Raw genomic sequence first — 13,781 nt, 5'->3', positions numbered from 1 at the left:
ACCAGTGAAGTCCAGGAAAAACAGTGTTTCCTCACGGTTTGCGGTGCGAGAAGAAGCCGGAGGAGAGCGTCATCAAGCCGTCACCTGCGACCTTCAAAGCCCTTCGCTTGTAACGGACGAGCTGTACGTACCCAGTTCAGCTGCATGTTCTGATACTCCAGGCCAAAGTAATCGCTCTCCATGAGGTTGCCTCTGTGGAAAACATCGGCGAGGAGGGCCTGTCCAAACGCTTTCGACTGAAAGAGACAAAGGAGACAGAAACATCCATCATTGTGAGGAACACTGAGGCTCTAGACCCTCAGCACAACAACGACATCAAGTTGACTACGAAACATTTCGTAACTCCATTTTTCTCTCTTCTGCTCGGGTGCAGGGAACTAGAACAGTCTGTGTGGCGCAGAAAATATGTGGCGTCTGTAAATGATCCACTTCATTGTGTGTTTTACGGCCGCTTATGTTCCATCTGTCAATTCAAATAGTTTCCCCAACTTGTACAAGCAAAAAATAAAAAAATAAAAAGTGTCCTCTTGCTGCTGTTGTCTGAACACAGAAAAGGCAAAAACGAGTCTCAGGCAGGAAATGTGCACTAGTTTACCTTCGCAGTGCTCTGGGGTTTGTTTTCACTAAACGAAAAACTAATTACAACGTACTAAGAACACACTGAACTTGAGGTTTGGAATCCTCGCCTGCGACTTTTTTGAGAAAATTATAGCCTCAGACATCTGGTTGCAATGTAAAATAGTATTTTTAAAAGAAACATTAAAAGAACTGCTTTGCATCGGCCGGAGAGACGCGTCTCAAGCGCAGGGAGTTTACTACTGTCGGCCTGTTATTTATTTCCCCCTGCTTTTATACGACCGTGTGTTCTGCATTCAGAAACAAATCTATAAATTGCAGGTGAAACCGGCGGCCATGAATCTCGGAACTTGTTGGAAAAAAAAAAAAACTGCTTCTCCCCTTTTATTCCCCAGACATGCAGTGCATGTGATCACAGCTGATCTTCAGCAGAGAGCAAACAGCCAGACTGGTGGAACACTTGGTGCTGGGAGAGAGTTTGAACGGAGGCGGCAGAAAATAATGCCGTGAGGAACCGTGAGGAGGTGTTTGTTCGGTGGGCAGCAGAGGTTCTATGCGACTCGCAGCAATCCAGAGCCGACGCCTGCATGCTTCGGTCAACAGTGTTCTTAAGCCAGGAGGCGAATCTTCCCTGTGGCTGGACAACGTCTCCGTGCAGTAATCCCGCTCTCTCCCCAGGTCTACAGCGCTCGCCTCGCTCTGCTGCTCCTCGGCGTCAACGGGAGGAGAAATCCAGCAGAGAAACCCGGGATTTGGAGCTCACAGTGGTAACGGCAATGAAAAATTATAATAAAACAATAAAACAGACTTCAAATGCATATTTAAGACGCTTAAGATTTTTTAAATATTTGATTTTTAAACTCGGTGTTCATGTCTTTTCTGGAATCCCTCCTCTGCGTGGCTCATTGACCTTCAGCCTCGACGTAAGAAAACAGTGAGCCCGTCTCAAAGGACAGTGAGATTGCACCGAGACGTTCAGCGTTATCTTTTAACAATCTGAGACAGGAGGGCCGGCGTTTTCACTGGGATCCTCGCTGAAAATCACCTTCAGCTCTCACAGTCTGCATGAATGCACCAAAAGTATGCACGTCGCTCTCGGCGGCGGTTGCAGACGTGCATGTCGTACGTGGACAGAAGAGGCTGCGTAGAGTTTTATAGCGACGACTGACTTCCTGGAAGCGATGAGACAAGTCGGGTTATCGCTGTGTGAAAAGATGGGATGTTTACAGTGTTGGTACATAGTTTATAAAAACAAGAAAACACTTCAAAGACACCAGCCTTTAAAAACCGCAACACACCAGGGGGAGTAACTGTACAACACATTATTTGCAAGCCGGAAAATTCACTTGGTCAAGAGCCTTTACAGAAACGTGTTCAAGTTTCTACCTAAACATTTAGAACCACTCTGAATGTCAATACTGTCAAATCTAGGGACTTTTAACTTCTTCAACAACAGTTTTTCAATATTAAGCACTATTTGTTTTTAGTACCAAAACCATCAGCTATTGATTTGGGTGAAAAAGAATTATAATTTAGTGTGGTCGGAATTCACAAAAACAAAAAAACACAAATACCAATCAAGACAATTTTGAATTGAACCATTAATATCAAAATGTATATTTCAATAGACTCAAATTAAAGCTTTCATGTTGACTGCAAATGTTTGAAGTATTGAACTAAAAACACATTGTTTTTGTTTCAGAGAAGTTTTGCGTTTACATAGAAATGGCAGAAACGCTGACATGCAGTTTTCCTGTAGGGCCACTAGTGGGTGCTGTTGTTGGTCTTTTGTAATGAAACGACACACAATATGCTATAAACATTAATAATAGCGAGTCCACACAAATATGTGTGGACAGACGACCAACCTGGATAATTATTACAGTGACTCCCAACGATACAGTTACCGAGTCCCAGGAGAACCTGGACTGAGTCACGACACTCTGGAGGAAACTTTAAAAAAAGAAATAAGTTGTTTGATCACATGGCAGCAGCAACATGATGATGAATGTTATGTTCTTTATGCTACATGCAGATTATGGTTGCTAGATAAGGGACTTTTAAACTTTGTTTTTATTGTCCATCTACTCGCACATGTTCCCTGAAAACGAGGCCGGAGCTTTTTCGGAAAGGGTCTTCCTCCGTTTACGTGACAATGGAGTTGGAGTTTTATCAAAAAGTTCAAACCCGGGAGCCATTTTCATAAAATTGCATTTTCAGCCGCTCTGAGCACCGAAAACTCAACCGAATGTTCGGGTGTTAACTTGAAGAGGTTGTTGTGTAAACGGGTCCTAAACTCATGAGGGACGGTGCCTCAGAAATGCCCATCATGGACATTATAATACTGTGGAATGCATCAAAATGCTGTTCAATCTTTTCGAATCATTTGAACTCCTTCCAGTGACGTACAACAGGATAGTATTCTAGTAAACAACACAGAACCCATCAAGCCAAAACTCCTGTCACAACTCCAGCTCGCCTGATGAACATGTTTCTATCTCTGCAGATGGATTTCCAACACTGATTGTCCCACGGACATCCAAAATATGTCAAACTTCAGTTCATATTAATACTGACACATAAAACACAGGTGGAGTCCATGTGGAGGCTCCCACGTTGTGATTCTGGCAGATTGTAAGTGACAACAGTGTATTTTAATATACGGCGTTATTCTGTACTTCATACGTCTCCAGCATTTACACAGAGGGACATGAGTCTGTATGAAACCTGATGAAGAATTTGTACGTGGTCGACCATTCCGCTGCTTAGAAACTCACATTCTGCATTTCCACTGGCTGTTCAACTCGGATGAGTGTCGCAGCGTGTCGTCGAGTTCGACTGTGGTTTTAAAGTGTGACACTGTGGGGAGAAGATCTCTTTCCACTTGATAACACAAGATTTCATACCAAACCCAAAGATATCGGCACAATTGTCAACCTGAGACTCTTGAAAGAAAACACGGAAAAGAAATGTGTATTTTCCACAACACAAATGAGCAGAAAGCCCCTCTGCTGCGTTGCTCTGAAACAGGCAGCAGTTAATAATAGTAGCAGCACCCGAGGACGCCGTGTTCGAGGACATGTCAGGCTGTTGATCATCTATGATTTAGTCAGTGTTTGGACAACTTAAAGGACCATTTCTAGAAAGTCCACTTCAACAAAGAGAGTGAGTTGGGAGTATTGTAGGATGACAAGACGAACACCAAAATAATAACATTATGAGATGTAGATTATTTAGTTAAAATTTTTACTTAATTGATCCAGATTTGTAACCAACTGAACTTCAAATATTTGTATATGTTCAGATGTTGGACCCCACAGTGAAACAGTGAACGTCAATAATCAAACTGACCACAAAACTGCAACTTCCTAAAAGTAGTGCCAACATTACCAGAGCCGATCGGATTGTTTTTCTTTCTGGTACTTTGATCATGAATCATCGTTAAGACGTTCAATCGGCTGCTGCCTGCTGATCTGCGACAAACCAGCGAGCTGCTACTTAAAGGCCCATCTGGCGTCTTGATTCCCGACACATGTGTGACGTGACAGTGAGACCCGGCCGACTTTGTTCACGCCCAAGTTGTGGCCGGAGCGCCGGGCTCATCTCGGAGCGGCGACGCTAAGAGGCGGGTCAGTGGGTCACCCAATCAAGTTCCCGGAGCAGCAGGGATTATCACAAACAGATGTTTCTCTGGGAGACTAATCTTCCCCCGTGTGAGTGCAAGGGGTGAGCCGGCTGCAACAGAAGGACGCGGGAAAAACCAACCGGAGCGACGGGAGAACCGTCTTTCCCACGTGTGAAGAGAAGAAGTAGATAGCGGCCTGAAACCACAGGCAGGCGTAACCAAACATCAGCCCACTCAGTCAGACGCAGGGCTCGGGTGGATCTTGCACGACAGGTTAAGCGTGGTGTAAGGTGAACCAGCATGGAGCTCCAGGGAAACCTCCCACTCACAGCAGGGGTTTGTCGGGGCCTGCACCGGGAACAGTTTGATGTGCTTTGTTAAAGCGCCGCCACCAGGAGACGCTCCCACCGATGACCTTTTAAACGCCACTGGCCATTGTCACAAGCTCTTTGAAGCCTTTCTTAACCACACCGCAGCTTTTCTTGTGGGAGCCACTGCTGGCTTTCTTTCCCCGGCCGAGGCTTCAGGACGCACCTGAGGACAGCTGGTCGCAGCGTTTTGTTGGCTGATAAACACGGCGTGGGAATCGGGGTCAGGTGTTTTGCCTTCTGCTCAGTGACACACATCCAGTCTCCACTGAGCCACTAAAGTCCGCAAAGCTTCATCTAATTTCTGCTCAACATTTCAGCTGCATTAAAAAAATCAATGATGAAAATTTACATTTTCCCACTCCAGTCGAATCTGTCCTGAGACTATTTTGTCCAAAAAGTCATACACAAACATGCAAATAGAGAAATATTTTGCTCATGAATGAATGAGCAAACAATTCCCTCTTAATGTATTGATGGGAAAAGCCTATTTTAGAATATCTGCCAATGCTTTTAATTGTAAAAATGCCAAAGAGCATAATTTCTGCAGAAAAAATATTTAGTATAAGTACTAAGTTTAAGTATATATACTTAATATAAGTTTAAAAAAATAAATAAATAAATAAACAAATATATACATGCAAGAAACACAAAAACTTTTTTTTTTTTGCCAAAGAATAAAAAACAGAAATAATAAAGAAGTTGACGTAAATACCAAGCCCTGTCAGTACAAGGTTCGATAAAACGTTAAAATAGTTTTTTTTTAGGTTTTCAATCTGCATTTATTGGCTAAAATATCCAAAAAAATTAAACAGGGAAAAAATTGGTGCAGTTATAGTTTTTTCTTCGAGTGGAACAAAAACCCCCCCAAAAACCACACACCTTGCTAACGTTTTTGGCAATAAAACGTTTGGGCAGGGCGTTACTGTCTGAGTTCGTCACATGCATCATCACCGTTGAGAAAACAAGACAAGTGCAAGAACAACCTATCCAGATTACTTTATTGTTCCTTTCTGTTACCGAATGTTTTCTGAGGAAAGCGGCTAAATCTGCAGTTTTCTGAGAAGTTTCAATTCTCCTGCCTGGAAGTGCTCGCGTGTGAACCGACGAAGGAACAGCAGCAGGTCGGTGCTGCGAGTGGAAGGCGTTCAGCAAGCTCTCCCTCACACGGCCATTAGACGGCTCAGCCACTTCAGTGTTCTGTGAGAGACGAGAGCCCAGTGCTCCTCGCTCACGATGAACGAGGGTGCTTCTCCTTGGAGCACCACATGAAACATAGGTGGAGTTTTTTTTCTTCCTCTTACTCGCTGTACAGAGACATTGAAACTTTTGCACATTATTAGCTCCGTGGTTACAAACAAGACACAAATTCTCTTCCCCACTTTCTTTTTTCGTGTGAGGACGAGGAGAAACGAGGAGGGTCGTGTTCCTTTAAACAACAAAGGTTTTTATCCCTATTTTCTGAAAGGGATTGCTGCTGCAGGACAGGGGTGGGGATTCCTCTGCTAAACTGTGTGTGTGTGTGTGTGTGTGTGTGTGTGTGTGTGTGTGTGTGTGTGTGTGTGTGTGTGTGTGTGTGTGTGTGTGTGTGTGTGTGTGTGTGTGTGTGTGTGTGTGTGTGTGTGTGTGTGTGTGTGTGTGTGTGTGTGTGTGTGTGTGTGTGTGTGTGTGTGTGTCCCTCCCTTCCCCCACCACCCCCTGCTCAAACTTTGCACCGGCCACGACTGAACTGCTCTTTTAACACCACAAACTGCCCCTCTCTTCTCTCCTCCCCCCTTTTAACCCACTTACTTGTCAACCTCGCTATTTATGTGCTTGTTTGCTAAACACTAAACCAAAAAGCTCGCTCCCCGGATTCCCTCCTCCCACCAGCGCCCCGACTGTACTGCAATTTCACACAGCGAGGTTCCACACATCCCACCGCGAACCCTCTCGGCTTTTTTTTCCTTCTTCTTTTTTCTCAGAGTTGGAAGTTAAGGCCAGCGAAGTGGGCCGGCCCGGCGGCATAAAAGAAGCCTGTGTTTCCCCTGCCCTGCCGGCCCTGCCTCCCCTGTCCAGAAACCACAAAGCTGAGCTTTCTCTTGCGCTCTGGCTGAGGGAGGAGCCTGTGGACGAGAGCCACGCTCGCAAATGTTCACCGACCACGAGCCTCGCCAGGATACCTGCAGCCCACGAAGGCCAGCAGGTCGACGCTCGGCCTGATCTCGTCTGTCGGCCTCGCTTACAGGCTGAACCTCAACCACGTCACGAACGAGACAGGAATATTTAAAGGAGGGAAGTATAGTAACATCCCTTGTTCTATTGTAATATATTCTAAATATCAAAATAGGAAGGGAAAAAACAACCTTGTTACGAAGATTGTTTACACATGACAGGTGAAAACACGTCATCCTTCCTGAAAACCAAAAACGTGATGTTTTGCAAACGATGTCCGACTAAATAACAAATGCATAAATGCTAAAAGCAACGTCATTTTGATGTTGGACCACTAGTGGGGGCTGTTGTTTGTTTTTGTAATGCACAGAAGAACTATTTGCAACAGCTGCAGCGCACATACGCAGAGTCAGCATTTCCACCATACACATGGAGACGGAACCCGAGAGTTCTCAAAAAAGGAGCGTTCCCCCCGTTTACAGGACAACGGGGTCAGAGCGTTATCAAAAAGTTTCACCATGGAAGGTATTTTAAAAAGTTGCGTTCTCAGTGGCTCCGAGCAGCGTTGCCGTGTTAAACCCAAACTGCAACAAAAGCTTTGCGTTTTCACTTCACAACTTTGTCGTGTGAAACATAAATGGAGTCTCAGAATGTGGACGGAAGCTGGCTGTGTGTGGGACGGGCCCAAGTCAGCACATTTTGTCATAGTACATTTTAAAGACACAAAATTGTTTTCAAAACTGTTGATGACACGACTTTGAAAACTATAATAAAAAAAACAACAATCTAAATGTTGAGATGAGGATGAAACCGTGACATTATGGTCCGGTTTATATAAAAAAAAAAAAAAAAAGTATCTCCTGGAAACTGCGCCATTCTCTCGCTTTCTTTCCAGGAGTCACACCTGCAGTCAGTAACATTTTGATAACGATCACCAAAACGCACCGGAATGTGAGAAATGCTGAAAATGCCGTACTTTGCATGTCAGGCCAGTAGTTGTTGTTGTGCATCAACATACGAGCACAAACACAGTGAACGTCGTAACCAGGCGAGATCCTTTTAGGTGTCTTTAGCTATCATAAGTGTACTCAGTATCTGTGTACTCAGTACCTGGTGTACTCAGTACCTGGTGTACTCAGTACCTGGTGTACTCAGTACCTGGTGTACTCAGTACCTGGTGTACTCAGTATCTGGTGTACTCAGTATCTGTGTACTCAGTGTCTGGTGTACTCGTGAAATGCACCTCTACTGTTCCATAGGCTGGTGCAGTTAAAGGTAATAAACATACATTGTGTTGGAGAAGAACTGTTAAATTCAAAGCAGTACTTTCTAATCCACTTCTGTTATCATTGCCAATCCCTCATCTAGCAACCATAACCTGCATGTAGCATAAAGAATATCATTTTCATCTTCACGTTGCCGCTGCCATGTGATTAAACAACTTTTTTTCTTTTTTTTACAGTTTTCGAATTCACGAATATCGAGCTTAACAAGCTTGGTTTGTTAAACCCAATAAATGACATTCAGGATCCATGACGATTATCAACACTATATAGGGTTAGTTGTTCAGGTTAGGATTAAATGGGTTATATTGTTTTGTCTTAATTTCTGTGTTTTTATCTCCACTGAACGTGGTTTGCAGGTGGAAAATCAAAGCAAGTCAATCACACCTCTCTTTTATGTTTTGATCGCACCTAAAAGTTCAGTTTTCACATCCTTTTTATTTTAAAATCACATATATAAGTTCTAGGGATGTTCTCATAAGCGATACTGTACAGCAGACCTCCAGAGGCATGGAGCATTTTAACACTGAAACTGAACCGCAGCAAAAACATTATTTGAATGTTTGTGCTGCTTTGTTTTTTTGTCACACAAACACTCATGCATGGACACAGAGGACAGTACGATGTAAATATTCTCCCTTTAACTGTCTTTCTTCACGGGAACAGACCCACTCAGTGTCTGACGGATGAATGCAGTGCGTCCGTCTCCAGACGACGGTGTATTAAATGTGCACTTTATTGGAGGAGTGCTTTTAAATTCACAAGAGTGAGCAGCAGAAGCATCACTACCAGAGCGGTTATCAATGTCCTGACATACTGCCACCATAGTACATATGTGCAGTACTCCACATTTCAGACGAGGTGCATTGTTTCCTACTCGCGCCACCACGCTTCAAAAAGTGTCTGTCACCCCCAGAGCCATTGTGAAGTAAACAAACAAAATGCATTGAAAGTTTGCCGCTGTCCCTTGAAACACCGAGTGTGACCAGTTCACACATCTGGAACATAGACTGTCTACTGACCCTGCCCATCATGCTGCTGAAACACATTCCCAGGTTAGTGGGCTGCCAAGTCAGTGTAAAAACCGAATCTGAATCCTCTAATAAGACAAGGGGGGAAATATTCATTATATAGGCATTTCGAGGTAAAGAGGATTAATTAAAAATGTGTTTCTAAATACAATTAACAGCCTTAGATGATTGTGTGACACTCAGACTGGTGTAAATCATAAAATATAAAGAATGTGGAATGACTTATTGTGGGACTCTATTTAGGAGGCAGAAGTTGCTTTAATGCTTCCTGTGAACGCCAGGAAACGGGAGGACATGGCTCCTCGTTGTAGCATGTACCATTCTCCTCCCTGGTTCATTGCCGGAGACCCCGGCTCCACCTCAACAGCATCGCCGGCGACATACATGAAGACTGAAACTCGCTCTGGCACAAGTGCATTTCTGCTTCACTTTCCAGTGTGAATGACGGCAAACAGCAGGTCGTGTGGAGTCTCCTACACAAACGCAGTGGCTATTTGGGCAGCTGAGCAAGCACAACGCCACAATGAGGGGAAGCAGTTACTTGAAGGCCGCAAACATTCCACACACTGCAATTTGGTATCTATTTTTGCTTGCAGCTCATTTTAAAGGGGAAAAAAAAAATTACAATTGCAGCACAGGAGAGGTTCTACTGCTTCATTCATCTCCCTTTAAAGTGCTCCGACATTCATGAGGCCTCGGAGCTGATGTACGTCTTCACACACACACAACACTAAATCCTCAACAACCCACAACTCCTCAGCGTGAATGAGGAGAAATATTAAGTGCTGCTGTGTAATGGTGAACAACAGAGCCTCTCAGAGGCCATCTTGTTCTTGGCAAACCCTGCAGTCTGCTCGACAACAGGATCGCTGTCATTCCCCCTTCTGCGTTCCGTGTATTTCTGTCTGCCACCTCCCATCAACACCATGTGAAGAGCGGCGCTGGGCCCACTGGGCCTGCGTTCACTCGCCCTCCTCATGCACTGAAGTCTCCCTCCATCTGACAAGCCTCTGAAGCGTCTGTTTACCCCTCCTTCGACACACTCAGTCCCACCTAAATTAAACGTGTGTGTGTCGTGCTCTATTAGCCTAAGACTTTGAGACAACATATGGTGCACAAGATTATGAAACGTCCGTCTCAGCAGTGGCCCCGAACTGCGTCTGCCAGAACCTCTATTGTTGTCGCTACGCAGGGATTTAGGACAGACATGTAAAGGACAGTATAAATAACCTGTTGTAACACAATTAGCAGGAGCCACATGCAGTTATTCTCCATCTACCAGCCCTGGACTGAGTATTGAATCACAGAGGGGATCTCAAACACACACACACACACACACACACACACACACACACACACACACACACACACACACACACACACACACACACACACACACACACACACACACACACACACACACACACACACACACACACACACACACACACACACACACACAGGAAACATACTCTGATACAGCAACTTCCAAATTGCTTCCTATTTGCCTTCTGAGTGACTTCTGCAACAACTTGGCCCATAAACACAGGAAACCAACGTGACAGTGTTTCCTCACACCAAGAGGCAAACACTGAACTTGTCTGTGAACCAAGTAGAAAATAAACAATAACTGTTGACATATTAGTTGTATATGACGATCAGGGCTTCTAAGTGAGTGAATGCTGACTTTAGAACAGGCGATGTAGATCAGAGACTCGCAGCTTGGATTGTTCATACCAGACAATTTGCTGTTTAAATAACATGCATGAAATTGATATTTTTCACCCTCAAAAGAACCCAGCGATGCAGTAATGTGGGGCCATTTGAAAACAGGTTACAAAGGTCATTCTATCCTTACTAGTGAAACTTCTGATTGATCATTGTGGGATGTATTGGCTCGCAGGGAGCAAAGCACGAGCGCGAAGGCGCATGTGTCCACAAGTTTTAAAGTCGAGGTCACTGTCAGACGAGCTGCGATGAACACTACAACTTGCTGCAGCAGAAGTCACAGCCAAGACGTCAAAAAGTACGGTGGCGAGTTACACTAAGTTGCCCCCATAAGAGGCCTTAAGGAGGAAAGGATTTCAGCACCAAGGCCATGTGGCAGCTGGTGGCAGCGGGTGCCACGGAGCCACACGCTCAGCATCCCACCTCCTGCTGACTGCAGCCTGCCATGCAACCACCTGCAGCCCCATGGATGCAGGGGGGACGGGGAGAGACTCACCTCAATGTCAAAGAACTCCTGGGAGTCGTCCAGGCCTTGCACACGGATCTGCAGCTCCCTGCCATAGTTCCTGCCCCCACTGACCATGTTGTTGCCACCGAGGCTCTGGCCTGGCTCCAGGGTGCTGATACCAGCGTTGAACTGGGCTCCCAGCCTGGTGCCCGGGGTCTGCAGGACACGGTATGACCCCTCGATGTCCCCCATGGCTGTTTGCAAAAACACCAAGATGGACACAAATCAAAACACCTACTGACTTTTGACTTTATTGTAATCAGTTTGACCGACAGACACACTGGGGAAGCGAGGCTCATTCATAAAACACACAGTGCTGGCAAACGTAAAGAAAACAGAAGTGTCCGAGAAGAAACCGCTTCATGATACTGTTTTGATGAAGATTAGTTTGTAGATTTCAGTTGGGGGGAAAAAAGACAAAATGAAACCGCAAATGCTCACGATGATACATGAGGGCCCCAACTGGGTCACCAGGGACACGAACAGAACACAAGAGGAAATTAAAAAAACTCACGAAAATTCACAAAACACATGAATGAATCTTGTTTTTGTGAAGTTTTGGGTTTTGTTTTTTTTTTAGAAACGCTGCACACGAGATCCTACGTTACCGACCGTGCGTAAAGTTAAACTCCCCCCGCGCTTCCACCTTTACTGGGACGACACTCGTTCTGCAGAAACACACAAGCACGCAAAGTTTGACCCACCTTTGTTTCGTGTTGTTTGCCGGACAACAAAGTAAAGGACTAAAAGTTGGTACCAGCGAAGAGGACTCTGCCCCGGTCCATGGTCTCTCTCCCTCTCTCTCGCTCTCTCTCTCTCTCTCTCTCCCTCTCGCCCTCCCTCGTCACCGCAGGCAGCGGGTGCGCACTCACCCCGGCTCGCGATAGGCTGGAGCTCAGCCGCGCGACACTCCATTGGTTCAGTTCTCTTGCTCGTCGGCCGAGGAGCCAAGATTTACCTTCCGTCACCTTAAAATAGCCCGAAAATGGCCCTAAGTTTGGTTTCATAAGACTTCTTGGAAAGTTAAAGTACACACAGCAGCTTCAATCTCAGCCCACACCAAGAGGAGGAAAGACTGATTTATGTATTCGACGCAGTCTTTGTTTAAGTTTGTCCTGAAGTTTGGTGTGGTGATAATTTAAAGTACACGGCTTTCTTGTTGAATCTTACATCATTTCGCACCACGTTACGCACACAGGTGAAAAGTGCACCTCCAGACTTTTATCAAGACTTTGAAGCAAAACAGTCAGTATGAAGCTGCTCTGCTGCGCAAAACGAGCCTCTGTCGTGAAGCACAGTGATGATCAGCGTTTCGTCAGCTCGTCGACCCTCCAGTTGTGGTGGAGCGCCCCCTGCTGGTCTCCAGGGCGCACAACAGCCACTTTGAAAAGCTCTGCACCCTGCTGCTCTGGAGCCACGTGTGGCTCTTCTGTCCCCACAACATGATGCGTGAATACACATCTTTTAACATCTTATTGCTCTTTTATTTGCACACCAGACTATATTTCATAGCTTCATTTATTTTTGCACAGTTTGAGCTGAGAGAAACTATGTACATTTAAATTGTGTCACCTGCACATTGCCTTTCACTTCAAGTGATACATGTTGAGTCTACAGTTGTATCGATTGGAATAATAAAATCAAAATAAGAAAAAGTCCTTTGAGGAGTTCATTTAGTTTTTATAGTTAATAACCTCTGTTTTATCTGTTTGTGTGATACATGGAGTGAAACAGAATTAAGCTATCTTGAAACAACAACTACAAGCCCTAGAAACACTTCAAACTACTGAAAATGCAAATAGAAATGTAAAACTGTAAAAAAAAGGTCTTAAAATAGCCTAAAAGTGAAAACAGTCAAAAGGTTAAAACAACTTAAACACCATTTTGACAGCATGACAACCTATACAGAGTTGGAACTCCAACTTCCCTTTGTTTGTTGTAGTGTAAATAAGTAAATTCATGGAAAAATACTATTATTCAACCATCTTTTCACAAAAAATAGCAATTATAAATACTTAAAGTCAAATTAAAATGCAAAAAAATAACATGCCTTTGCACATTAATAGGCTTTCAAAACTGAAATGTCTGAAACCCTGTCTGTTGCAGATCTTTCAGCGGCACTCTGGTGGCTTTGAAGCAGGTACAATGTATGAGTAGTTACAGACCTGGATTTAAAACCACTTAAATCCACTTAGATCACTTAAATGCCCTCTCTCCAAGTTACAGCACACACACAAGATTTACAACTCATTTTCATTAAAGTTGTCTTTTCTCATGAAAAAAAAATGTCTTCAGTGAAGAGCACATGAATATACTATTTATTAAACAGCACAGTGTTCAGTGTTTTTGATAAGTTGCTGTTTTTGTTGTGAAACCAGCCAAGGTCTTTTTGTTTTTGAATTTGTGATTATTGAACACAAATCCATACAGACTCAATGGTGGATAAACTTTGAATTGCCATTCAGTAAATAAGTACTAAAGTGTTGATGCGCTGTTAAAACGTCACCT

The 13,781-nt window shown here is 44.3% G+C and overlaps 1 protein-coding gene across 2 annotated transcripts in view; it reads right to left on the bottom strand.

Moving 5' to 3' along the window:
• Window positions 1–12,098, bottom strand: part of farp2 (FERM, RhoGEF and pleckstrin domain protein 2) — a 44,465-nt gene extending 32,367 nt beyond the window's left edge. For both annotated transcript variants that reach the window (XM_080506071.1, XM_080506072.1), the window contains exons 1-3: window positions 11,978–12,098; window positions 11,262–11,467; window positions 132–236 (exon numbers count right to left, since the gene is read on the bottom strand). In XM_080506071.1, coding sequence (XP_080362197.1) covers window positions 132–236; window positions 11,262–11,465 — 309 coding nt within the window. In that variant the 5' untranslated portion in view covers window positions 11,466–11,467; window positions 11,978–12,098. The remainder of the gene's footprint in view (window positions 1–131; window positions 237–11,261; window positions 11,468–11,977) is intronic.
• Window positions 12,099–13,781: the final 1,683 nt, after the last annotated feature.

The sequence above is a fragment of the Blennius ocellaris genome (assembly GCF_963422515.1).
Source record: "Blennius ocellaris genome assembly, chromosome: 12".
Taxonomy (NCBI): Eukaryota; Metazoa; Chordata; class Actinopteri; order Blenniiformes; family Blenniidae; genus Blennius; species Blennius ocellaris.
Note: the sequence above shows the minus strand (reverse complement) of the source record. Positions and strands in the feature narration are given on the sequence as shown.